The sequence below is a fragment of the Cyprinus carpio genome, chromosome B20 (genome assembly GCF_018340385.1).
Source record: "Cyprinus carpio isolate SPL01 chromosome B20, ASM1834038v1, whole genome shotgun sequence".
Taxonomy (NCBI): Eukaryota; Metazoa; Chordata; class Actinopteri; order Cypriniformes; family Cyprinidae; genus Cyprinus; species Cyprinus carpio.
In genome coordinates, this window is record NC_056616.1 from 1735489 (window position 1) to 1762787 (window position 27299).

The following is a 27299-nucleotide window of genomic DNA, read 5'->3' on the forward strand; positions in this document are numbered from 1 at the left end:
CTCCAAGAAACACTTCATACGTGGCCGCTCTCCAGTATAAGGAGCTTTCCCCACCATTAATGCTTAGACAGTTTACAGCGCACACGTCTGTGGTGCAGTGTGGCTCTGATACAGCTTGAGGAGACTCTAGTCAATGCTTGTGTTTATTCCAGCCACGTTTCTGAAGAGGCTCTCTGTGCTGCTTCTGTAAAGATACACACATACGCCTCCTTTGAATAAATATAGCCCAAATCCATCAAAATCCATTGCCATGATTTATCGTGAGAAGCAAAACGTTACGTTTTAGTCACATAACATTGGTAAATGGAAAGGCCATCATTTCGCAATACTTTTTTATGAACATTTATTAAATATCACCAAAGTTTTGTGCAAATCTGTAATGGAAACGTGCCTAGTGAATAACAACTTCAAATATTTCTGTTCCTTACACAATGTCAGCACATGGTTTCACTGGATTCAAATGTAAATGAAATTCTAATATGCTATAGAAGTGAGGGATAATGAACATCAGGCTAGTTTTCAAATTTCAAGATAAACCCCTACAGGGTGATCAAGACCCCAGAGTGAAGTGAAGGGGTTATTCTGTGATAAAAACAAGTAAATGTACATTATCCTGCTTAATACACAGCTACTTGGCTCTTAAGTGAATAACTGCATACAAAATATTGATTTGAGCTTATTTCGTTTTTTAGCTCACTAAACGCAAAGCATCTGCAAAGGAAACAGCTTTGAGGCAAGATAAGTGACCAGCTTCAAACAAGACATCATACCAGACATATCACTTATTACACAGCTTTCACTACATTAATTATTACAGAGTCACAAAATATATATTTGAGATGAAACAGATTTAAAAAATACACCCGGCCAGAAGACATTACAATGACACTGCAATACTATAAATACTGAAGCATTTTTTTTCTAATACTATCAATGGCACCAGAGAGCCAGAGATAGCAGAGAGTCAACACTGCTATTGACGACGGTCATTCTCTGGGAATAGCAAACCGGGAAATGGCATGACATGAATTTCAGAGAGCCATGCAATAATGTTGATAATGAATTGGAAATTAACTTATTTCACACATGTAATCTAAACACGGGGTTATGAAACGCTGCTCTGGAGGGCTTTTGCGGCGTTAACCTCCCATTGCAGTGCCAACCTTGTACAGTCTGAAACGAGGCGGCGTTAAAATGTTAGAATCAGAAACTGAACAGCGGGCTCATGTCACTGTGCTTTGTGTCAACAGTACAGCATTTACAAGAAATGTCAAATGATGGAAAACAAGTCAACTGGAGTGACAGTTTTTACAGTTATGGCCAAAAAAGTCTGTTCAACACAATTTGACGGCACAGACAGAAATAACAGAGTATTTAAGAAACTGACAGACAAATTACTGTAGCTAAGGCTGGATATCAACAAACTCTTTCAACTGATGCCAGAAAAGCCTGAAAACAGTGACCCTGACAAACATAAGACTTTATGACATAAGAAAACAGAAGGATTCACTTTTAACCCCCGGTAAAGAATAAGCAGTGTGAACCGTGAAGCAAGATTACCCAGGGTTTAGAATGGCCCAGGGTTAACCACTTCTCTTGTGAAGAGCCCTAAATATTCTATATAGACAGATTATTCCATTTATTCAAACTTATTATTAGAATTACAGATGAAAACTGAATAACTCATTAGCCAGGCTGCAAAACAGACCCACAACGAGCATTAAATCAGTCAAGCCAAAACCGTATCATCTGTCTGCTAACTTCACAAGAACCTTTAACATTACGTGGTTTAAATCACACTGTTAGGATGCCAGTCGGACGTAAATGACATGAATAATGCATATCTCTCATGACTCACACTTACTTGGAAAATTATCATATATCGAGTATTATTATATTGAGGTTTTTTTCACTCAAGCTTGTTGTGACACATTTACATTAATCCATTATATGTTCATCATATAAAGCGATCGAGTCTCTTCAGAAAAATTCGGACTAAATTGCTAAACCGAATGTTTTGAAGTGTCAGTGGAGGACAGACAGAGCTATCTCAGATTTAATAAAAATATCGACATTTGTGTTCTGAAGATGAACGAAAGTCTTATAGGTTTGGAAAAACATGAGGGTGAGCAAATTATGTTTTTAATTAAATAAAAACATCATAATAAATAATAACAGCAGAATTGTACATTTTTGGGTGAACTATCCCTTTAAATAAATAAAATATAGTTTCATGGACAGCTTTTGGTTAGTAAATTTGGCCACTTTATTTTAAGGTCCAATTCTCACCATTAACAAACCATTAACTACAACTTTTGCCTCAATAAACTACTAATGTGCTGCTTATTAATTGTTAGCAAGATACTTGTTAAGTTCAGGTATTGGGGAGGATTAGGGATGAAGAATACGCTCATGCAGAATATGTGCTTTATAAACACTAATAAAACTGCCAATGTGTTAATAATAGGCATGCTAATAAGCAATTAATTAATAGTAACAACTCCCCACAATACAACAAACCACAACATGAAAAAAAGCTTGATATAAAACACACAACCAAAATAACAACAATTGCCCAACAAAAAAGAAACCCATCAGTCCTCGTTGTTGCTTTAATTCCCTGCTGTTTGGTCATTATTACAGAGCGCTCAAACACATCACACGGTGATTCTCTGTAAGCCCCGAGTGGCTAAGCACAGGACAGTGGGCTTGCTAGAACAGATCTCCAGTACAAGAGATCAGCCACGTCTTTTAATGTCAGCCATGGCTGTTCTGCTCAACTCTAAACTGAGTTTGCATCACTATGACACACCACACCCGCTCATTCACTTCTGCCAAACCACAGCACATGCTGCAAGGTGCCAGCTGTGGTGCTTCTGAGCAGATCTGTCTTATGGATGAGTGTTTAATGATGTTCACGCAGACGTTTGAGCACAAGAGCCAGCAGGAGCGCAGAGAGACGGTTCACATCATTACAGCAGACAAGCTCACGCAGAGCTGCCATAAAATGACCTGGACCATCATTAAATGGCCCTCTATGAGCACTAGACTCCAACGTTATAGAAACAGCACAAGAAAATTACACTCAACGTCATTTGAAGATCATCAAAAGAATCATTTTTAAAAAGAAAACAGCTGATATAACTGTTATCAGTGTTAACTAAAATCTTTTTAATTAAAATATAAAAAAGGGAGCCAAACATATATTCCACTTATACTGCGGTTACCAAAGACATCGATCAGATGATATATTTAAAGGGATTCGTCCGGTTTTTGTACTTAAATCGCTATTGTGAGTAGGATTATTTCTTCTGCATCTCATCCAACGCCTCTTTTGCTAGTTCCAAAACGTCATTTTAAAGCTGGTAACGGAGGCTTGAGCCATTGATAGCATTCTAATGCAGTTATTAATGAAGTTATTAGAAAGAGAGCTGCTAATTTCTGTTATTACAGTTAACTATGCGAAGTGATATGGAACTGTAATGCGGTCAAGAGAGCTGCCTGGAACTACATTCACCGTGCATTTCCCTGAAAATAATTGCACACCTCAGAACATTCGCCAGCCAATCAGATTCAAGCATTCAATGGCCCCGTAGTACACAAATAAATAAATAACTCAACCAGTTCTAGATGGTCAGATTTCATTCATCTCGTCTAAGTCTGACTTCTGGCTTCTGGAAAAGTGTCTGAATAACACACACAACCTGCCAAAGCTCACTATGACCTACAAATCTGGGCTTGGACTTCCTAAAAAGGCACTGTAAGAAACACTGAAAGGCACACTGAGATTGTTTGTATGTGCCATTAAGGCTTGTTAAAAAAAAAAAAAAAAAAGTGTTTACAGCATATAAAAGTGCAGTCATCTACACAAAACGTTCCACTTCTTTAGTTGGTCCAATCAAAAACCTTCAAATAATAATAAAGTCAATAATAATAAAAGTTGGTCACTCTAAACCATAAGTTTTATCAAGTTCAACAAGGCTGCATTATTTAACCAAAAACACAGTAAAAACATATACAGGTGCTGGTCATATAATTAGAATATCATCAAAAAGTTGATTTATTTCACTAATTCCATTCAAAAAGTGAAACTTGTATATTATATTTATTCATTACACAGACTGATATATTTCAAATGTTTATTTCTTTTAATTATGATGTTTATAACTGACAACTAAGGAAATCCCAAATTCAGTATCTCAGAATATTAGAATATTGTGAAAAGGTTCAATATTGAAGACACCTGGTGCCACACTCTAATCAGTTAATTAACACAAAACACCTGCAAAGCCTTTAAATGGTCTAGTTCTGTAGGCTACACAATCATGGGGAAGACTGCTGACTTGACAGTTGTCCAAAAGACGACCATTGACACTTTGCACAAGGAGGGCAAGACACAAAAGGTCATTGCAAAAGAAGCTGACTGTTCACAGAGCTCTGTGTCCAAGCACATTAATAGAGAGGCGAAGGGAAGGAAAAGATGTGATAGAAAAAAGTGTACAAGCAATAGTGATAACCGCGCCCTGGAGAGGATAGTGAAACAAAACCCATTCAAAAATGTGAGATTCACAAAGAGTGGACTGCAGCTGGAGTCAGTGCTTCAAGAACCACTACGCACAGACGTATGCAAGACATGGGTTTCTGCTGCCGCATTGCTTGTGTCAAGCCACTCTTGAACAACAGACAGCGTCAGAAGCGTCTCGCTTCAAAAAGGACTGGACTGCTGCTGAGTGGTCCAAAGTTATGTTCTCTGATGAAAGTAAATTTTGCATTTCCTTTGGATATCAGGGTCCCAGAGTCTGGAGGAAGAGAGGAGAGGCACACAATCCACGTTTCTTGAGGTCCAGTGTTAAGTTTCCACAGTCAGTGATGGTTTTGGGGTGCCATGTCATCCGCTGGTGTTGGTCCACTGTGTTTTCTGAGGTCCAAGGGCAACACAGCCGTATACCAGGAAGTTTTAGAGCACTTCATGCTTCCTGCTGCTGACCAACTTTATGGAGATGCAGATTTCATTTTCCAACAGGGCTTGGCCCCAGCACACAGTGCCAAAGCTACCAGAACCTGGTTTAAGGACCATGGTATCCCTGTTTTTAATTGGCCAGCAAACTCGCCTGACCTTAACCCCATAGAAAATCTATGGGGTATTGTGAAGAGGAAGATGCGATATGCCAGACCCAACAATGCAGAAGAGCTGAAGGCCACTATCAGAGCAACCTGGGCTCTCATAACACCTGAACAGTGCCACAGACTGATCGACTCCATGCCATGCCGCATTGCTTCAGTAATTCAGGCAAAAGGAGCCCCAACTAAGTATTGAGTGGTGTACATGCTCATACTTTTCATTTTTATACTTTTTAGTTGGCCAAGATTTCTAAAAATCATTTCTTAGTATTGGTCTTAATTTATATTCTAATTTTCTGAGATGCTGAATTTGGGATTTTCCTTAGTTGTCAGTTATAATCATAAAAATTAAAAAACATTTGAAATATATCAGTCTGTGTGTAATGAATGAATATAATATACAAGTTTCACTTTTTGAATGAAATTAATAAAATAAATCAACTTTTTGATGATATTCTAATTATATGACCAGCACCTGTATATTGTGAAATAATTTTTACAATTTAAAATACCTGTTTTCTAATTTAATTTATTTTTAAAATGCAATTTATTCCTGTGATGCCAAGTCTTCAGAAATCATTCTAATATGCTGACGTGAAGCTCAAGAAACTTTTCTGATTATTATTATCAGTGTTGAAAACTGCCAAATATTTTTGTGATCAATTTTTTCCAGGATGAATCAAAAATTTCCAAAGAACAACATTTATTTGAAATAAGAATCTTTTGTAACATTATAAACTTATTTAATGTCACATTTGATTAATTTAATGCGCCCCTTGTTGAAAAACAAAAACAAAAAAACTCAAACTTTGAATATGTCATTTTTGTGACTAAAAACATCTCCTTCAAATGAAAGCATTATTTAATCCAAGCTGCAAAAACTACTTAAACTTTAAATTATACTTAACAACACAACCATGATCTCATTAACATATGATCTCTCACATTTACATATCATCTACTCCGTAATCAGCAAACACATGCACTTCATTTGCATACTGAAAAGTACAACAGCAAAAAATATCCTGCTTAATTATAAGAGTTAGAGAAGAGGTGGCCAAAAATAGCCACAAAACTATAAGGAAAATCGTGAACTAGTTTTTTCTTCAGGAAAATTCTTAAGGACAATGGGAAAGAGTAATATGTCTATAAAATGAAAATAGTTATAATCATTTCGTTTTTCTAGTGAGATGCCACAGTGGCTCTGGAACACAGCAGCATGTGGAGCTGCTAGCTGGAAGCGTTTGTGTTGCTGTATTAGCAGCGCAGTACTTCAGTCGCTGGACTCACCGCGTGCCGTCTGCTTTCCAGCTGACTTTATAAACGTTCTGCTCCAACAGACGAATGTTCCTGCGGTCCATCGATACGGGCTGAGCACCAGGAAACCCCGATCTGACAGACAGGCACAGAAAAATAAACACATTGCTGGCTCGTCTTAACTGATCTCCACTCATCAATGAAAGTAATCACGGCTGCGGTTTCATCAGGACAATAACTCATGGCAGACTTCAGCACTTTCCATTAATAGGGTACAGAAATGTTTTCCCTTACTTATTAAATATTAAATATTCTCTCATGCATGGGAAGTTTTATCAGCAATTACAAAACTTTGTCAATAACATTCAGGCCCAAACCAGCAAGCACCTACTGAGTCATGATGATATGATATCTTACTTTAGGTTTAAATATGCAACCCTGTTACCTGTTCCGATGCAATTTAATATGATTTTTATTATTCTTTTATTTTTTGCCTTTTTTTACATTTTAATAATATTTAAATTTAATTTAGAGTATGTTTATTTAATGCTTATTGCTAGGAAAACATCAAATTTGGTAACAGGGTTGCAACCATTTCAAGAAAAAAAAGTATATGTCTGAGTATTATTTTGTTCCCTATTTGTGCCCCTCACACATTTACGGTCCTCACAATCTGAATAGTTTCCATTACTAGGCATATCAGTCAGACGGGCTCAGAGCTGGAAACCATCTGGAGGGGTTAAAAGCACACACACACACACACACACACACACACACACACACACACGGACTCACTTGTCCCACTCAGAGAACTCCTGACACTTCCTCTGGATCAGGCCGAGCTTGGGCTGTGACGTGACTTGAGTGACTCCTTTGACAGATACTCCCTCCAGAAACACAGCGTGCTGCGACACAAACAAACAAACACTCCTCACATCTGCACACTCAGAAGGAAAGGAAGTTGATACCCGGGACACTAAACAGAACAGTCCAGGTTATATCGAGCTGATACACTGTCAGAGATGTGCTGTTCTGTATTAAACCAAGTTTTTTCCTTCAAGACTATGAGCTGAAATGAGTTTCTCTCACCAGTTTTAGCCGTTCTTTCTTCTTCTTGCCCTGACTGGAGTGAGAGGAGCTGGGCTTGGAGCCCTGAGCGATGGCATTCCCATCATCGTCTACATCTTCATCCTCCTCCTCCTCATCGAAGCACCATTCGGGGAGAGCAGGGGCGGGCGGCGCGTCTTCCACGTCCCCGTAGCGGCGGAAGAGCTCTTTCAGATAGTCGGCTTTATAGATGCCCGGGGGCCGAGCCTGAGCGAACGCTGCCACAGCGGCCTCGATACTGACAGCACAAAACACACAACACACACTCAGAGCTGTCTGTAAACAGAACTCCAACCCTGAGTGCTGCTTCAAAACACATGCATATTAAAACGATTAATATACTGATTGATGTGCATCTAATGTCTTGATTACTTCAATAAAAATTAAAATAAAGAAATTAAAACTATTATCTTGTTTTAATGTTTGATATTTAATATATTTGAAATGTTTGTCTTATTTTATTTTCTTAACTAAATTAAATATTTCTATAATTCATGTGTACTTATTTTATGTAACAACAATTACGCTACCATTCAGAAGTTTGGAGTCAGTACATTTTTTAAAGAAAAATGCAAGGATGCATTAAATTGATCAAGTGACAATATAATATTACAAAAGATTTCCAGTTTTGTTTTAGAATCCTAAAAAATGTATTGCAGTTTTCACTAAAATATTTATCAGCACAACTGTTTTCAACCTTAATAATCAGAAATGTTTCTTGAGCAGCAAATGTAGTATATTAGAATGATTTCTGAAGATCATGTGACACTGAAGACTGGAGTAATAATGCTGAAAATTCAGCTTTGATCACAATAATAAACTACATTTTACAACATATAATTTTTTTTAGGTTATTCAAGAGGTTACAATAAATTTGAATATTATTTCTCAATATTACTGTTTATTATGGAAGTCTGTATCTGCCACTGAATAAAAAAAAAAAAAAAAAAAAACTTTTTCACAATTCTGAATTTTTTTTCACAGAATTGTGAGATATAAAAGTCAGAATTGCGAGATATAAAAGTCAGAATTGCGAGACATGAAGTCAGAATTGCGAGACATGAAGTCAGAATTGCGAGACATGAAGTCAGAATTGCGAGACATGAAGTCAGAATTGCGAGACATGAAGTCAGAATTGCGAGACAAAGTCAGAATTGCGACATATAAAGTCAGAATTGCGACATATAAAGTCAGAATTGCAAGACATGAAGTCAGAATTGCGAGACAAAGTCAGAATTGCAAAATATGAAGTCAGAATTGCGAGACATGAAGTCAGAATTGCGAGACAAAGTCAGAATTGCAAAATATGAAGTCAGAATTGCGAGACATGAAGTCAGAATTGCGAGACATGAAGTCAGAATTGCGAGACATAAAGTCAGAATTGCGAGACATGAAGTCAGAATTGCGAGAAATAAAGTCAGAATTGCGAGACATAAAGTCAGAATTGCGACATATAAATTCAGAATTGCGAGACATAAAGTCAGAATTGCGAGACATGAAGTCAGAATTGCGAGACATGAAGTCAGAATTGCGAGACATGAAGTCAGAATTGCGAGACATAAAGTCAGAATTGCGACATATAAATTCAGAATTGCGAGACAAAGTCAGAATTGCGAGACATGAAGTCAGAATTGCGAGATATAAAGTCAGAATTGCGAGATATAAAGTCAGAATTGCGAGACATAAAGTCAGAATTGCGACACAAAGCCAGAATTGCGAGACATGAAGTCAGAATTGCGAGATATGAAGTCAGAATTGCGAGATATAAAGTCAGAATTGCGAGACATAAAGTCAGAATTGCGAGACATAAAGTCAGAATTGTGAGACATGAAGTCAGAATTGCGAGACAAAGTCAGAATTGCGAGACATGAAGTCAGAATTGCGAGACATGAAGTCAGAATTGCGAGACATGAAGTCAGAATTGCGAGATATGAAGTCAGAATTGCGAGATATAAAGTCAGAATTGCGAGACATGAAGTCAGAATTGCGAGATATAAAGTCAGAATTGCGAGATATAAAGTCAGAATTGCGAGACATAAAGTCAGAATTGCGAGACATAAAGTCAGAATTGCGAGACATGAAGTCAGAATTGCGAGAAATGAAGTCAGAATTGCGAGACAAAGTCAGAATTGCGAGACATGAAGTCAGAATTGCGAGACATGAAGTCAGAATTGCGAGACATGAAGTCAGAATTGCGAGACATGAAGTCAGAATTGCGAGACATGAAGTCAGAATTGCGAGACATGAAGTCAGAATTGCGAGACATGAAGTCAGAATTGCGAGACATGAAGTCAGAATTGCGAGACATGAAGTCAGAATTGCGAGATATGAAGTCAGAATTGCGAGACATAAAGTCAGAATTGCGAGACATAAAGTCAGAATTGCGAGACATGAAGTCAGAATTGCGAGACATGAAGTCAGAATTGGCGAGACATAAAGTCAGAATTGCGAGACATAAAGTCAGAATTGCGACATAAAGTCAGAATTGCGAGACATGAAGTCAGAATTGCGAGACATGAAGTCAGAATTGCGAGACATGAAGTCAGAATTGCGAGACATGAAGTCAGAATTGCGAGACATGAAGTCAGAATTGCGAGATATAAAGTCAGAATTGCGAGATATAAAGTCAGAATTGTGAGATATAAAGTCAGAATTGCGAGACATGAAGTCAGAATTGCGAGACATGAAGTCAGAATTGCGAGACATGAAGTCAGAATTGCGAGATATAAAGTCAGAATTGTGAGACATAAAGTCAGAATTGCGAGACATGAAGTCAGAATTGCGAGACATGAAGTCAGAATTGCGAGACATGAAGTCACTATTGCGACATATAAAGTCAGAATTGCGAGACAAAGTCAGAATTGCGAGACATGAAGTCAGAATTGCGAGACATGAAGTCACTATTGCGACATATAAAGTCAGAATTGCGAGATATAAAGTCAGAATTGCGAGACATGAAGTCAGAATTGCGAGACATGAAGTCAGAATTGCGAGACATGAAGTCAGAATTGCGAGATATAAAGTCAGAATTGCGAGACATGAAGTCAGAATTGCTGATGAAAGATTTTCAATAACACAATTAAAACTTCTCCTCAGTACAACAAATAACACAATTAAAACTTCTCCTCAGTACAACAACCCAGCCTTTTCTAACATGCTTGGCTGAACGTAATGAAGTATCGATTAGCCAAAGCAGGTGTGGAGGAGACAGGATTTACAAACTCCATATGAAGTGCTCATACAGGCTGTTACACAGATCAACTGCTTTGACTTCAGGACCAAAATATAGATCCAGTGGCCACCCAAAACAGTACCGTTACTGATTATCATACAAAAATCAAATAAAAATGTCCTAAAACTCAAACGCCGTTAATATTCCCACATGAAGCTGAATAGCAGAAAGCCAACCTGTATTCAGCCTAATGTATTCTAAATCATGTTTTCTGTGCTCATGATGTTTGAGGATGATTTTAAGATTTATTTTGCAATATCCTAACATTGCAGTTAGGCTAGTTGTTTTTTTTTTATTCTTTTCAATTTAGCATATTTTCAGTGCTGTCCACAACCCTATCAAAACAGAATCGTGATGAGATGCACTCAAAACCAATCAAATCCATTTGATTTTTTCTTAACACTTTTCAGCTTCACACAAATGCATTAAAAGCTCCAGCAGGAATGACAAAGTGACCTCGGTAACACTTTATTTTAGGGTCTCTTAAATAGTTGCTTATTAGCATGCATATTATTAGAATATTAGCCATTTATTAGTAGTAATTAAGCACATATTAATGCCTTATTCTAAATCCCCTAATCCTACCCAATACCTAAACTTAACAACTACGTTACTAACTATTAATAAGCAGCAAATTAGGAATTTATTAAGGGAAAAGTCGTAGTTAAAAGTGAATAAATGTTCCCTATTCTAAGTGTTATTATGACCTCTAATGCACTGCAAACACAATAAAGACTCATTTGGAGCAGAAACCTGAGGCCTGAAACTTGACCTTAACATACTAACCTTCACACATCTGATAAAAACTAGTTTTTTTTTACTAAAATATGTAAAAGCAAAAAATATATATATAACAGAAGCCGCAAGTTTAGGGGTTGGTAAGATTATTTGAAAGAATTCTCTTCTTCACCAAGGCTGCATTTATTTTACCAAAGATACAGTAAAAACAGATCAGTGCAGAAAAATGAACTGTAATACTGTGAAATATTATCAATTCTATACATATACTACTTAAAAAAAAAAATCTTTATATATTTTTGCTGTGATAAAACTTTCAGCATCATTCCTCCAGTCTTCAGTGTCACATGATCTTCAGAAATCACTCTAATATGCTGATTTTCTGCTCAAGAGACATTTCTGATTATAATCAATGTTAAAAACAGCTGTGCTGCTCAATATTTTTGTGGAACACATTTGCACATTTTTTTTTCTGGATTCTTTGATAAATAGAAGGTTAAAAAGAATAGAATGTTTCTAATTTCAATTATAATTTTTTTGTAAAATATATAAACAGTTACTTTTGATCTATTTAATGCATCCTTGCTTAATAAAAGTATGAATTTCTTTAAAAGAAAAGAAAAGAAAAGAAAAGACCTTCCTGACCCTAAGCTCTTGAACAGTAGTGTATTTGGAATTGAAATGAAGTGAAACTGGAACTGTGAGATTTGTGAGCTTCGAGATGCCTTGTTTTGTTAATTTAATGATGAAGATACACAATTTATGTAAATTATGTTTTTTTTTAATGATTAACCTTATTTAATAAAAATGTAATTTAATATACATATTTGAAATCTTAGTTTAAATATTTAACCTGAAAACAATGGCATGTAGCCGTCAAGTACTTGCATCGCTATTTGATGGGCAAACTACTTGTTTGATTGCTTGTTCATGAATATTAATTGTTCGCATTGCAAGCTTCCTAGAGCATCTAGTCTGGTCACGAGAAATCAATAATCATATGCCAAACCCTGCCTGTCAGCTAATCAGGCAGGCCTACAGAGCAAACATTGTGTAACCCAGTTAATATTCATGAGCCAAGCATTCGCCGTGGCAGCATTTGTGAACTCACACACAAGTATCGAACCCAGTCTGTGCTATGGATGGAAGAGAAAAACTGCCATTTCATCTTTTTTTCAGTTTCAGATACTAACCATATACTGTTTGTTTGAATTTGGATTTCGATCGGTTGAATATGTTGTTACAGTATTGGCTAGCACTGCTTTATATCCTGTACAATCACGAACACTGACCGTAGGTGACACACGTAAAGCCTTCACTTCGAAGCATGTTTTTTTAATGCGCTCTCATTGAAATTTCAGCAGATGGCTCCAGGGAAGAGCTACTACTGGTCCAAGCCTTTCCATTTATAGATTACAACGCGAAGTCTGCTGGAGACTCAGACTTAGAAATGACTTTTAACTTCTTCCAAAGTGAAAGACGTCAGCAGCATTTTTCTGATCTCTTCTGAAAAAAGAAGACCATTTTTTTGCTGTAAGAGTGCTTCTGATTGTCATATTTCTTTCTTCATTTATGGCAAAGACAGGGAACCGTTGATCAACGGAACAACAACACAATATGTGATGTTTTAACACTTTAAGAGTTGGTTAGTTAACACTGTCAAAAGTGTTTACCAGAGGTCCCCATATGTACTCTGGGCGAGTGTTCATTTAAATTCACTCAGTGTGGGGTTCCTCAAAGAACCTTCCAGCAGTCCACTTCTAATGTCATCAAGATTTTGACATCAAAAAACATAATTTTGAATAGATGTGGAGGATTGTAGACTCGGAAGTAAACGCCCACTGCTGTGATTAGGGCTGTGTAATTAAAGTTTAATTCTTACAGTGAAGATTATGTTGTTTTATTTTACATTTGATTATTCGATTTCTGTAGTATGCTTGTTAGTTGAATACTTTAGTCTTGCATAAAAAAAAAAAAAAAAAAAAACTTAAAGCACTGTTTGTTTAATTTGTATCTTTTTTCTATTGTATTTGACCTTTGCTTTTTTGGTTTGATTGTATCATTGATAGTTTAATTATTTTCAAATTCTGAGAAATTTTATCACTAATATGTGACCCTGGAGCACAAAAGCAGTCATAAGCAGCACAGGTATATTTGTAGCAATAGCCAACAATACACTGTATGGGTCAAAATTATCCTTTTTTATGGCAAAAATCATTAGGATATTAAGTAAAGATCATAATCCATGAATTTATTTAGTAAACCTACTACTATAAATACATCAAAACTTAATTTCTGATTAGCAATATGCATTGCTAAGAACTTCATTTGAACAACTTAAAAAGATGATTTCCTCAATATTTAAATTTTTTTGCACCCTCAGATTCCACATGTTCAAATAGTTGTATCTCAGCCAAATATTGTCCTGTCCCAACAAACCATACATCAATTGAAAGCTTATTTATTCAGCTTTCAGATTATGTATAAACTTAAATTTCAATAAAATGACTGGTTTTGTGGTCCAGGGTCACATATAAAGTGTTGTTCATATGACCCACTAATAATAGTGTTAACAATGATTTTTGTTGATTATGATTTTTCCCATTATCGAGCAGCCCAAGCTAACGGTTGCGTATGTTTGACAGCGTACAGTCCTCACAGATGCACAGATTCCTCACAGTGCCCGTCTATGTGTGCTGATTGGGTGAGTGCTCATGTGTGCTCTCTAACCTCCAGTCCATCTTCTCCACCAGGTAGGCACATATTAAAAAGCCGGTGCGGTTGAAGCCATGCGTGCAGTGAACGCCTGCGGGAGACAGAACACAACAGTATCACACATTATTCACACGGCACACCCACCCACCGAACCAATCATTCTGGACACATGAACGATTTTCATCCTTCACTGAAATCTGTATCATCATTTTTGTTATTATTTATGCGGTCTGTGACTACTGGCCTTCGAAAAGCAAGCCCTTCATTTGTGGACTCACTGATACATGTATTAAATATGCAGCGCTGAGTGCTGAACTCTGGTCAAGCCAGCCGCAGCTTGCAAATAGCTGTGTGAACTTATTAAGATAATTACAGTCATCAGCAGGAAGTGTGAAGAGACGTGCTTCCCAAGCGTTTCTTTCACAGAGCTGGCCTTTTGTTTGGAGTTTGCCGCTTTTGCAACAGGGTAATAATCACAGAGTGATGCAAAACAGCGAGATGCAAAGGCCAAAGTCGTCCATATAACACACATAGTAGTAGAGCCGCAATATACTGGACCTGACGATAAACATGATGAAAAACAAAAATGAAAGCAACTCTATGCAGTTTTGTGTATTTTTGTGAGCCTCCTACAGTTCAGTGGATTTTACTTTTGTAGATAAACGTATCAGTGAAAAATATCTAGTGGTTGACCGATACTGATTTCCTAATGTTCAATGCCAACATGTTATTGCATTAAAAACTTGAGCAGTGGAGTTAAAAAAAAAAAAAAAAATTGCACCGCATATTAACTTGATTTTAAAGAAATACTCCACCCCACAATGAAATTGTTGTCATTATTCTCTTACCCCCATGTCGTTCCAAACCCGTAAAAGCTTTGTTCGTCTTCGGAACACAATTTAAGATATTTTGGATGAAAACAGGGAGGCTTGAGACTGTCCCATAGACTGACAAATAAATAACAGTGTCAAGGTCCAGGAAAGTATGAAAAGCATTGTCAGAATAGTCCATCTGCCATCAGTGATTCAACCATAACGTTATGAAGCGACGAGAATACTTTTTGCACACAAAGAAAACAAAAATAATGACTTTATTCAACAATTCCTCTCCTCTGTGTCTCTCCAAATCAACCTAGCGCCATTTTGACAAATCTGAGCTGAATGCAGGCGGCGTACGGTCTTCTGTGTCAGCCGCGCTTGATCTGTGCATTAACTTGATCTGTGCATTTTCAGAAGCTGCAAAAGATGTGAGATGAGAGAAAGCAACGGCCAGTTACATCTGTCTAGAGCATGTTTACTTACTGTAGAAAACCAATGGAAAAGCAGCATAGAGAAATGCAAAAGCATGTGCTTCCACAGACACTGAAAAATGAAGCTTGAGTTAAGCACAAGGAGTTCATGACATTTAGCCTGTCTACACCGGTGTCGCGACAAAGCAAACAAAGCCCATTCGGATCAATGATGCTGTCTGCTGTGGAAATGAACCCCATGCTATTTCTGACATACAGACAAAATAGACGCAGAAAGATCAGATCTTTTAGAGCGGCTGCTGTGTTCAGTGCAGACAGCATCGATCATGATTCATGTATGCAGTCCTGTTATTCTCATCCTAAAAAACTATCTTACCTATCCACATAAGAGAGGTGTTGATGACACCTGACTGAGGAAATAAACACAGACAGTACGCTGTGATCTGACCCACCAGCGGCGAAAGGAAATCACCGGCTTGCAGTTTTCCAAAGACGTAAAGCAACATCTCTGGTCCTGATCACTGCTCACTATGTACAATAAAGACACGGCTCATACTCTTATACAAGCAGTCTTGTTTTAGTATGATTAAGAAGCAATTATATAGTGTTGGGTGTAATGCATTAATTAATTACTGGAATTTAATTATTAAGGGATACTCTAATACTTCTGATGTAATTAAATTAAATACTGTTTAGAACAATTTGGAATAAAACAACAGGATTTAACATCTCATGTTAAAAAGAATATGTTTTTAGTGTAACCTCCATTTAAATACCGTCCTTTGGTCAGTTGAAGAATAACACGCAATTTTGTATTATTTCTTTTAAAGAATTAAAGTAATGCAATACTTTTCAGAGAGAGTATTTAGTACAATAATCTAATTACACTGTTGAAGATGTAATCAGCAGCTAGAAATTATTTACTTTTTTTTAAATAATCTACCCAACATTGCTTAATTATATATATATATATATATATGTATATATATATATATATATATATATATTTATATTTATTATATTTATATTTATTATAATATTTATTTTAGTACATTAAGTCAAACTAAATGAAAATGAGAAATGTTGCCACAATCTAAAATTTATATAATTTTTTAATATTTTTTTCTCAAAATATAATTTTTAAAAAAATATTTTGACATGTAACATGTTTTTTTTTTTTTTTATTGGCTGTACTTTTAGTTTTATTTAGCTAAATGTTACAATGTTTTAGTATTTTAGTCAGTAACGCTGCCTCGGTCTCTCAACTCCCTGCTTTACAGGTAAAACCAAATGCAATATTGGATAGGTTGTACTGTTCTGTTTTGTGTGTGTGTGTGTGTGTGTGTGTGTAGCCTCTGTCAAGGCTGGATGGACCCAATGATGGAGTGATTCTTTATAAAAAAGCATCCATCAATTGTAATGCGTGTGTTCAGTCATCAATCTTTGAGCTGCGTTCAGCCCACTGTCAGTGGTTGTGAACAGCCCAAACTATTGCACACAAAAACACAAAGCTTGTACAAAATGATATGCAAATGTGTTCTGCAGACACGCAGCTTCCTGCACTGCAGTGTGAAAGACTCAACAACGCTTGAAGAGCTCAGCTACCTTTGCAGGAACAAGTATGTGATCCCTTAGGATTTACCTGCATGCACTGATCAACAAATTTAATTTCATGTCTTAGCCTAATTGAACACATAATGAATTTGAAAATACATCTGGAAATTTATGAGGCAAATGTAAAATCGACTGAATTTGAGTGACGTGACAGGATAAAAACCAACAGAAGAAAATACACCTTCTGGAGTCACGGCCCTGACCTCAACCCAGTTTTGGCATGAGCTCAAGAGAGCAATTCTATCCAAAGAATATTGCAGAAGATATGGTTTGTAATAAGAAATGGTGCAAAAGTCCTCCTGAATGTTGTAAATGTCTGAGCTGCAATTACAGGAAATGTTTGGTGGAGGTTATTGCTGTCAAAAGGACAGGCGATAATTGATTAAATCTAAGGTTCACATAGCTACACTTCCGTTCAAAAGATGTTGTTGTTGTTTTTGTTATGCATTTTTAATGCACACTCAAGGATGCATTAAATCAAAGAGATTGTTCTTCCTATTCACCAAAGAAACAAAGAAAAAAAGGAAAAAAGGAAGGAAGGAAGGAAGGAATAAAAAAGAAGTTGCAGTTTCCACTAAATATTGTGCAGCACAATAGTCAGAAATGTTTCTTGAGCAGTAAATCATCATATTAGAATGATTTCTGAAGATCATGTGACACTGAAGACTGGAGTAATGATGCTGAAAATAACATTTTACAAGTATAATCATTTTTTTTTTTTTTAATTTTAATAATATTTCACAGTATTACTACTTTTTCAGTTTATTTTTGATCAAATAAACTAGTGCTGTCAAACGAATAATCGCATCCAAAAAAAGTTTTTGTTAACAAAATATGTACGTGTACTGTGTATATTTATTATGTATATATAAATACACACACATTCAGTGTATATTTTGAAAATATTTACATGTATACACATATAAATGTATATAAATATATATAAATATATAAATATAAATATATTTCATATATAAACATATATAAACAAATGTTTTCTGAAATCTAAACATGCATGTGTGTGTATTTATATATACATAATAAATATACACAGTACACACTCATATATTATGTAAACAAAAACTTTTATTTTGGATGAGATTAATCATTTGACAGCACTAATATAAATGCATCCTTGGTTGGCAGAAGCGATTTCCTTCAACAAACATTTTAAAAAGTAAACTTCTTAACAGTAAGTGTTCAAACTGTTGAACAGTGTGTTCAATAAAGATTAAAAACAATGTCTGTTATTTGAGCAGACTGTCTGAATGTTTAGAATTGTGACTCAAGACACAATGTTTTATCACCAATTTATGCAGAAATCCATATAAACTCTATGTATCTACTGGTGGACATTAACCAACAGCCAACACAGTCTAGGAAAGGTTAGATTAAAAGAAGAGTTATTTCAGAGGAAGTGCGAGTTATAACATTTCGATGAAAAATTACAAAGACAAACACTTTGCAATAACGTGCACTGATGAAACGTTTCCAATAACACCAAAACATACATCACATTCAACATATTTTCTCTATATATTCCCCCAGGAGTGAAGCAGCTCTTTCATCTAGATGAAATTCATTTCATATATTTTCTTCATAACCTGATAAAGAGTCTTTTTTAGTAAATCATAGCCGAGAGTTTTTTTCAAAAGTGGACTCAAGCAAGCGTCAGGTCTGTTAGCTGCTGATCAGCCAGCACATTTATACTCACAAGGACTCGACTAAATGAGCTTTCTTATCAAAGCGGCCTCACATGGATGCCGCCGTATCGGGTATTTCTGGGATTATGTCCTCTGGCAATACAAAAATAAAGATTAGGTAGTGACTGAACAAAAACTTTAATGCTGCACTGATGCAAACAGCCACTCCGCAGATGCTGGACTGCACTGATGTCTGAGCTTTGATGGACGACTTCTGAAGTGTTATTTATACATGGGAAGATCTACTTCAGCAGCTCTGAGGGGGTCTGGCTTGCAGCGTCATGATGCGGCATGATAAAACTACCAAACACAACTAAACTGCACTGAAAGGGTTGAGGGAACAGATCTGGGGATTACGGGTTGTGATCTTCCATTAGCTGGCAGGATGGAAACTGTCTCGCATTAAGGTCAGAATAATCACCACAGACCCTGCACCATAATATATAAATATATATGTATATATATATATATATAAAGATTAAAACAACAGGGAGCTGTGGTTGCCAGAAATCGTTAAAAAAAAAAAAAAAAAAAAAAAAAAAAAAAATCTGTTCAGGCGTCACTGGGTGGCATATTTTTGGTGTCTGTATATTTTACATTTAGATTTCTTTTTATATTTCTTTATATTTCATTTAGTAATACATTTTACTTAAACTATCAAATTTTGTGTTGTACCTTAAAAAAAAAATAAAAACTTACTAATAACCATTATAACACTAAAATAGTCCATCGCAAGTGGCCTGACCATAAAAAATGGTAAATACAAACAGCAATATATAAATGGCAAACAAACAAGACACTGAATAATGTAATAAACATTAACTAAAAATAACAACAAAAATAAATAAATAAATAAACACCCTAATGTACATAACCGATAACAAAAATAAGAAAAAAGTAAAATTAACAAAATATAATGATGTGTGATGTGTCATGCACTTCTGGGAGCTTTTACTTCTAAAAACATAAATGTGACAGAATTATACTAGAAAATTACATATAATGCATTGCAATGCTAAATCATTCAATCAGTTATCGTGTGTGGTATAGTAACTTACGGTGAACCAAATAACAGAACTTGACTTTAAATCTTTTTCTGTAAAAAAATGACATATTTAGATGGGAAAGATGGGAAGATATTCATCATGCATTTGATATTTGGCTGATATGTGATACAGAGCACAGCTCAACTCAGCTCAATACTTTCTCAGGCCACTGGAGCATCAATGATTAGTCTTTATAAAGAGTTCACCATGACAGTGTTCCATGAAATAAAAAAATTACACAAAAAAATTAGCATTACTGTCAATATCCTCCAAGTGGATTAATGCACAAGAGTGTACAAGTGGGGCAAAAGGCTCTTTGAAACAGATATATCATATTAGTCAATTAGTATTTTTGTCAGATGTATTGATTATCTGACAGCAACCCTAGCAGCTGTTGTTCATGGCAATAGTTTAGTGTTGTAAACCGTTTTTATGGCTAACTGAAGCGTACTCTACTCTTCCCCAGCGTTGCACCTCACGAGTCATGTGACACTGAAATACCTACACCATCCTACAACTGATGAAACCACGCCACACATAAAAAAACTTCCTAAGAATAAACCACCTGACATTCATTCAGCACAGGCTTCTACGACAGACGCAGAAACAGAGAGTCACTAGCATATGATGTTTTGTTCTTGAAAGAAGTTTCTTCTGTGTATCAAAGCCGCATTTATTTGATCAAAAAACGTAAAATATTGTGAAATATTATAACAGTTTAAAAGAAAACAGTTTTTATTGTAATATTGCAATTGATTGAAACTGTATTTTCAGCATCATTACTGCAGTCTTCAGCATCACGTGATCCTTCAGAAATCATTCTGATATGATGATTTATTATTATTAGTGTAAACAATAATAAAGCATTTTGTGTAAACCATGATTTTGAACATTTACACAAACAACAAAGAACAACATTTACTTGAAACAGAAATGATAAGTAACATTATAAATCTCACTTTTGATCAATTTAATGCATCCTTGCTATATATTAATAAAAATATTAAAAAATTACTGACCCTAAGCTTTTGAAGGAAGTATATCCATACATATACATTATATATATATAATAACAAAAATAGGAAAAAGACATAGGTAGGGCTATAAGATTATGACAAAAATCATAAATTTAAACAACTCCATACCTAGGGCTATAAGATTATGACAAAAATCATAATTGTTGATTATTCCCTTGAAATTGTTATTGCGAATATTAATTAAGATTATCACAATTTACATTGAATGATGTTTATACCATTGTTTGATGCAACTGCATGCCATAATTTTATATGAAAATAAACAAACTGAAAACCTTTTAGTGCTAATGTAACTTTATCTGAGATCTATTTTGTGTTAAGGAGAGAATGACAGTCACGTTACCTGATTAATCATCAGAGAGGAGCAGTAACAGTAATCTAGAGCTCCCTGAGCTGTCAATCACACTGTTGCCGTGGTGATAACAATCCCTTTCATGTCTTCCGTCTCGTTCGGCAGCGCATTAACACACGACTCAAGAGCGCCTCCAGCAGGACAAACTCTCTCTCGCTGATCAGAGGAGGAACAGTACTGTATGTATATCAGGATCTCAGTACGAAACAAAAGCCAAAGTTTAGTTCATAAAATGGAAAATAAAAATACTTCAATATGTAAACATATTTTAAAAGTGATATATTTGAATTTCTAGTAGTAGTAGTATACATTTATTTAATGCCATGTCAGCATCTTCGGCTATTTTCATGGCAAAAACAATTAAAATGGGGACTAGTAAGATATTTGAAAGAAATGAATAGCTTTATTCAGTAAGGACGCATTCAATTGATGAAAAGGGACAGAAAAAAGAGTTTTATAATGTTACTACAGGTTTCGATTTCAAATAAATGCTGTTCTTTTGAACGTTCCACTCATCAAAGAATCCTGAAAAATAAAATTATCACCATTTCCAATAATAAAAAAATATATTCAGCAGCACAACAGTTTTTCACATCAGAAATATTCCTTAAGCGGCAAATCAGAATGATTTCTGAAGGATCGTGTGACACTGAAGACTGGAGTCATGATGCTGGAAGTCCAGCTTGGATCACAGCACAATATTCAGCTATTTTAAATGATAATAATATCTCACAATACTGTTACACTGCATTTTTGACCGATTGAATCCAACAGATGAGAGGTCAAAAACATCAAACATCGGACTGACCCCAAACTTTTGACCAGTATGTGGATTTCAGAGCTGTGATATAACGTATCGAAATAATTTCATTTAATTTACGCGATAAAGTTTTGACTTCCACTTGTTATTGACACAGTCACGTTGATCTGAGTTTAATATGAATGTTTGCAGATGTCATACTCAGCACCTCTTTACGCATGTCATTAATATTGCATATCACAGTTATTTGCTGCAAATCAGAAATGATAAGAATTATTCATAGAGTTCACTGCTGCGTGTCAGCGACTCAAAGTCTGCATCTTTCACTTCGCTCCCATGATGCCTCATTTATCAGGACAGGAGTGATCGTCACCGCTCAGTACATCAGGACATGCTGAGCATTACACTGCATGTAATATAATCTTTACTTTCATTAAACTTGATTCATTTTAGTTAGTAAGAAGATACTTATGAAAAGAGGTTTTATTTATACATTGGTGATTTCAATTTATTTACAATAACTAAAAACCAAATCCATTTATGTTTTCTTTGCGAGAAGAAAAATTGCATTTCTGTTTTTTTTTTTGTTTTTTTTTTAGTGCTGTTAAATAATTAATCGCATCCAAAATAAAGGTTTTTGATTACATGTGTGTACTGTGTATATTTATTATGTATATATAAATACACACACATGCATGTATATATTTAAGAAAAATATGTTTATATAATAAATATATTAATAATTGATATAAATTATATGAATATAAATATATACATGTAAATATCTGTAAAATATTTACTGTGTGTATTTATATATACATAATAAATATACAAAGTACACACATATATATTATGCAAACAAAAACTTTTATTTTGGATGTGATTAATCATTAGACAGCATTAGTATTTTCTATAAAAAGTCTCCGCCTCAGACGTGATATGATACATCAACAAATGAAGAGTTAATTTGCAAAAACAGATAACTCCATTTTTAACAATTTTCAGAAATCATGTTTTTTCATTGTGCATCCCAATTAATCTCAATCAAAATTCTGATTAGGTTAAAAAACACAATAAAACTAACACAATAAAAACATAACATAATAAAAAACATGAGTTTTGAGCATTTTAAAAAATGGAGTTATGTGTTTTTGCAAATAAACTCTTCAAATGATAACCAGAAGCAACAGAACATTTTGCTGGTGGGTTCGGTTTCTATTCCTGTTCACAGTCAGATCTCATTGGTCCAGCATTCTGCGTCCATATAACTGCATATTAAATATTAAATATATTCCTGCTGGCCGTAATCGTGTTGCTTAGCACAACATATTCAAACCCGCCATGTGTTTAAACCAAGAACCACATATAACATACATGCACAACTATATTTGAATAATACTTGTTTCTTGTGGAATACAGCACACAAGTCATATGGACGACTTTCAGCGTGGACAGGACACAGCGTACAGTTATTGCTGGCATCAGGGTTCAAGGTGCTACACAACAACAAATCAAGCAAAGCTGTCAGACGCGAGCTGGCTGGTCTTACCGATGAGCTCTGTGGGCGTCTTCTCTATGAAGTGCTCGCACAGCCTGATGAACATCTCTGTCGTCTCTGCTGCGGGACATTCGGCGTGACTGAACGAGACAAACACATCCACATGAAGTGCTCGTTCACACAGAAGAAAATACAGATTTTAATGCTCCAATATACTCTCAACAAAGTTCTTTTAAGGGTAAAAATCCACATTTTGTGCTAAATTTCATCACAGCAGTGCACTCTTTCATTTCGCTTGAAGCATATCAGGCCCTAAATTCACTCAGCAGTTACTCAGTTTATTTATTTATTTTCAGAGCACGCTGTCAGATTGGTTGTGTTTAACGTCTAAGCAAGTGAACAACATCTGTGTTGTCTGATCAATGTTATGTCATTTTATATTTATGCCCTGCACTTATACTTGTAACCCTAACCAGCAAGGTCTTCAATTATCATCGAGCATCATTAGCAGCTACCTACACTGAAGAAATAAAAAAGATCATTTGATAAATATATATTTTCATTAGTACGATTAATCACATCCAAAATAAGTTTTTGTTTACATAATATATGTGTGTGTACTGTGTATATTTATTATGTATACATTTCCAGGTCCAAACGCTCTATCAGAGCCAAAAGCAAACAACAAATGTTGCTAATATACACTCACAGTGTGATTTATATAGTACTAGTTAGTTTAGTTAGTACTAGATAGTTCACTGCTGGTTATATATGCTCTATATAATTGTGTATGTGATGAATAAAAATCTTGAATCTACTAAAAAAAAAAAGACATGATCCTAACCTTTATCTCCATAATAACAGTGATTCATCTTTTATGAATCACTTAAATATTGGTGTCCAGGATGCCATAAACCGAAGACTGTAGCGTACTGTAGCGTTTTTAAAAGCATAACATAAACGTGTGATATGAATAGACTGTTCTCAGTTGAAACGAGTAGAGGCTCGGACCCAGAAACAACTTAACAAGCGGATAACATTTCAACTGCAAGAAAAGCAACGCAGCATTCGGTTTCTGTAAGTCACATACCCTTTGCAGGCAAGTTTCACGTATTTGATTCCTTCTTTTTCTATCTCTGCTCGGTCATAGAAGCGGCTGGTGTTCGTCAGGTCCACCAGCAAACCCATCTTCACCTGCGGACAGTCAGCATCACATTAACACGGCTCAGGCAGAAGAGCATCTCAAATCAGTGTAAAGGGATCGTTTACACAGAAATTAAACTCTAGTTGTTTCAAAGTTTCTCTCTTTTGTTGAACACTACAGAAGATATTTTAAAGAATGAGGGTAACCAAACAGTTAACGGTAGCCATTGACTTCCATAGTATTTATATATATTTATATATATATATATATATATATATATATATATATATATATATATATATATATATATATATATATATACATATATAACATTACTATTTTTAATGTTTTTGAAAGAAGTTTCTTCTGCTCATCAAGCCTGCATTTATTTGATCAAAAATACAGAAAAAACAGTAATATTGTGATATATTATTACAATTTAAAATAATTGTTTTTTAAATTTATTATACTTTAAATTATCATTTATTTCTGTGATGTAAAGCTGAATTTTTAGGATCATTATCACATGATCCTTTAGAAATCATTCTAATATGATGATTCATTATCAAAGTGGGAAACAGTTCTGCTGCTTAATATTTTTTCAGAACATGTGATACTTTTTTAGGATACTTTGATGAATAAAAAGTAAAAAAAAAAAAAAAAGAAGCTATGTTTTCAAAATATAAATATTTTGTAATAACAATATACACTACTGGTCAGTAATCTGGGGTCAGTCATTTTTTTTTCTTTTCTTTTTTTTTTTAAATAAAATCAATACTTTATTCAGCAAGGATGTGTTAAATTGATAAAAAGTGATAGTAAAGAAAATATATTATTAGAATATATATTATTAGAATTTTTTTTTATTTTGAATAAAATGCAGTTCTTTTTAACCTTTTATTCATCAAATATATTAGACAGCAGAACTGTTTCCAACACTCATAATAAATCAGAATATTAGAATGATTTCTAAATGATCATGTGATAGACTGGATGTTACATGTGACACTGAAGGCTGGAGTAATGATGCTGAAAATTCAGCTTTGCATCACACGAATAAATTATTTTTTTTTAAGGTATATTCAAATAGCAAAACTATTCTTTTAAGTTGTAAAATATTTCACAATATTACTGTTTTTTTTTCTGTATTTTTCATCAAATAAATGCAGGCTTGATGAGCAGAAGAAACTTCTTTCAAAAACATTAAAAATAGTAATGTTTCAAAAACTAACACCAGCACTGTATATATATATATACACACACCATGGAAGTCAGTGGCTGCCACCTACTGTTTGATTACCCTCATTCTTCGAGATAGCTTCTTTTGTGCTCAGTAAAAGAAGTTTGGAACAACTTATAGGTGTGTGGATGATGACAGAATTTTTCATTTTGGGTGAACTATCCCTTTAAGAGGATGTCCATATACCTTTAAGCTTTTGAGATAGTTGGACAGCATGCTCGGATGAAACCTGTTCTCCTCCGGGACTTTATCATCATAGCGTGGTCCAAGCATGGTTTTCATGGGCAGGAATTTGCCTGCAGAGAGAAATCATCAAGACATGTCCTTTAACTTAATAAACACTCACAATGATGACTTGGTACAATAAACATTTACAAAGACTATTGCTGAGGTACCACAGTACAATGATAGTCATGTATTAAATTTTATTTAAATAGGCTATAATATTTCAATCTGATTTTAGAAGCAAAAATTAATCATTAAACATACTATACAGAGAATAAACCATACTACAAGTCATACTATGGTGAAGTCCGACCTCATGAATATTAATTAGGTCACAGCCTCCAACGAGATTGAGTCTTCTCATTAATATTCCTAAACTACGCCCTCATCATAGTACGATTCGTTAATCCCGCTCTGACGTCAGCCTCTCGGCAAATCAGGAGACCGAACGTAACGCGTTAATCCCGCCTCTTACCCAGTGACGTACTCGTGTTGACCTACGTGTAGCGAAGCTAATCTGGCTAGCCACTCAATTTAAAACCATACAAAACAAGTTTAAAGAGGTCCTTGTATCTGCTCTGTCGCCGTACATGTTCCTAATTAAAAACACACGTGGTTGAGTTATCATTGGTTTATTTTGGCATATGAAGCAGCGCAATGTTAGCGCTATGAACAAGCAGAGGCTAATGGCTGCTAGTCAGCTCTCTGATAGATGCTCACCAGCCACAGGTTGTCCTCTTCTGGGACAGTTCTTCCATCGCGGAGGAGCTCCGGTCTGAGACATGCTCCCGCTTAATATAGGCAGAGAGCGAGCTCTAGTCTGGTCTGGAGGATCCTCGGTGACCCGCTGCTCGCCTGGGCCCTTCAGTTCACACAAACCCAGCACTGTTAGCGGCTCTCAGCCTTATTAAGAGCTCTTCCTGGGGTCAGCAGTCACGAGATGAGCTCCATGAGGCGTCCGCTTCTCAAACCAGGCTCAGAAGTAAACACAAAGTCTCCACGTTGCTCCGCAGTTCTGTGCTTTCACTCACTCAAACCGACAGCAGGGAGTGCAGGCGGCCAGTAGGGGGCGCTAAACACCAGACACACAGACAGACAGTGCTGCTGAGTACCTGCAGATTAGATTAGATTCAACTTTATTGTCATTATGCAGAGTATAAGTACAGCGCTAATGAAATGCAGTGAGCATCTAACCAGAAGTGCAAGAATATAGTGTTTTATATGCATATACGTGCAGAGTAAGTGAAGTTATGCTTAACAG

The 27299-nt window shown here is 35.4% G+C and overlaps 1 protein-coding gene across 1 annotated transcript in view; it reads right to left on the reverse strand.

The window, feature by feature from the left end:
• Positions 1-27144, reverse strand: part of LOC109100366 (mRNA-capping enzyme) — a 100378-nt gene extending 73234 nt beyond the window's left edge. The window contains exons 1-8 of the mRNA XM_042747406.1: positions 26759-27144; positions 26000-26109; positions 24520-24623; positions 23481-23569; positions 14186-14261; positions 7468-7723; positions 7174-7283; positions 6412-6513 (exon numbers count right to left, since the gene is read on the reverse strand). Coding sequence (XP_042603340.1) covers positions 6412-6513; positions 7174-7283; positions 7468-7723; positions 14186-14261; positions 23481-23569; positions 24520-24623; positions 26000-26109; positions 26759-26822 — 911 coding nt within the window. The 5' untranslated portion in view covers positions 26823-27144. The remainder of the gene's footprint in view (positions 1-6411; positions 6514-7173; positions 7284-7467; positions 7724-14185; positions 14262-23480; positions 23570-24519; positions 24624-25999; positions 26110-26758) is intronic.
• Between the last annotated feature and the right edge of the window lie 155 nt (positions 27145-27299).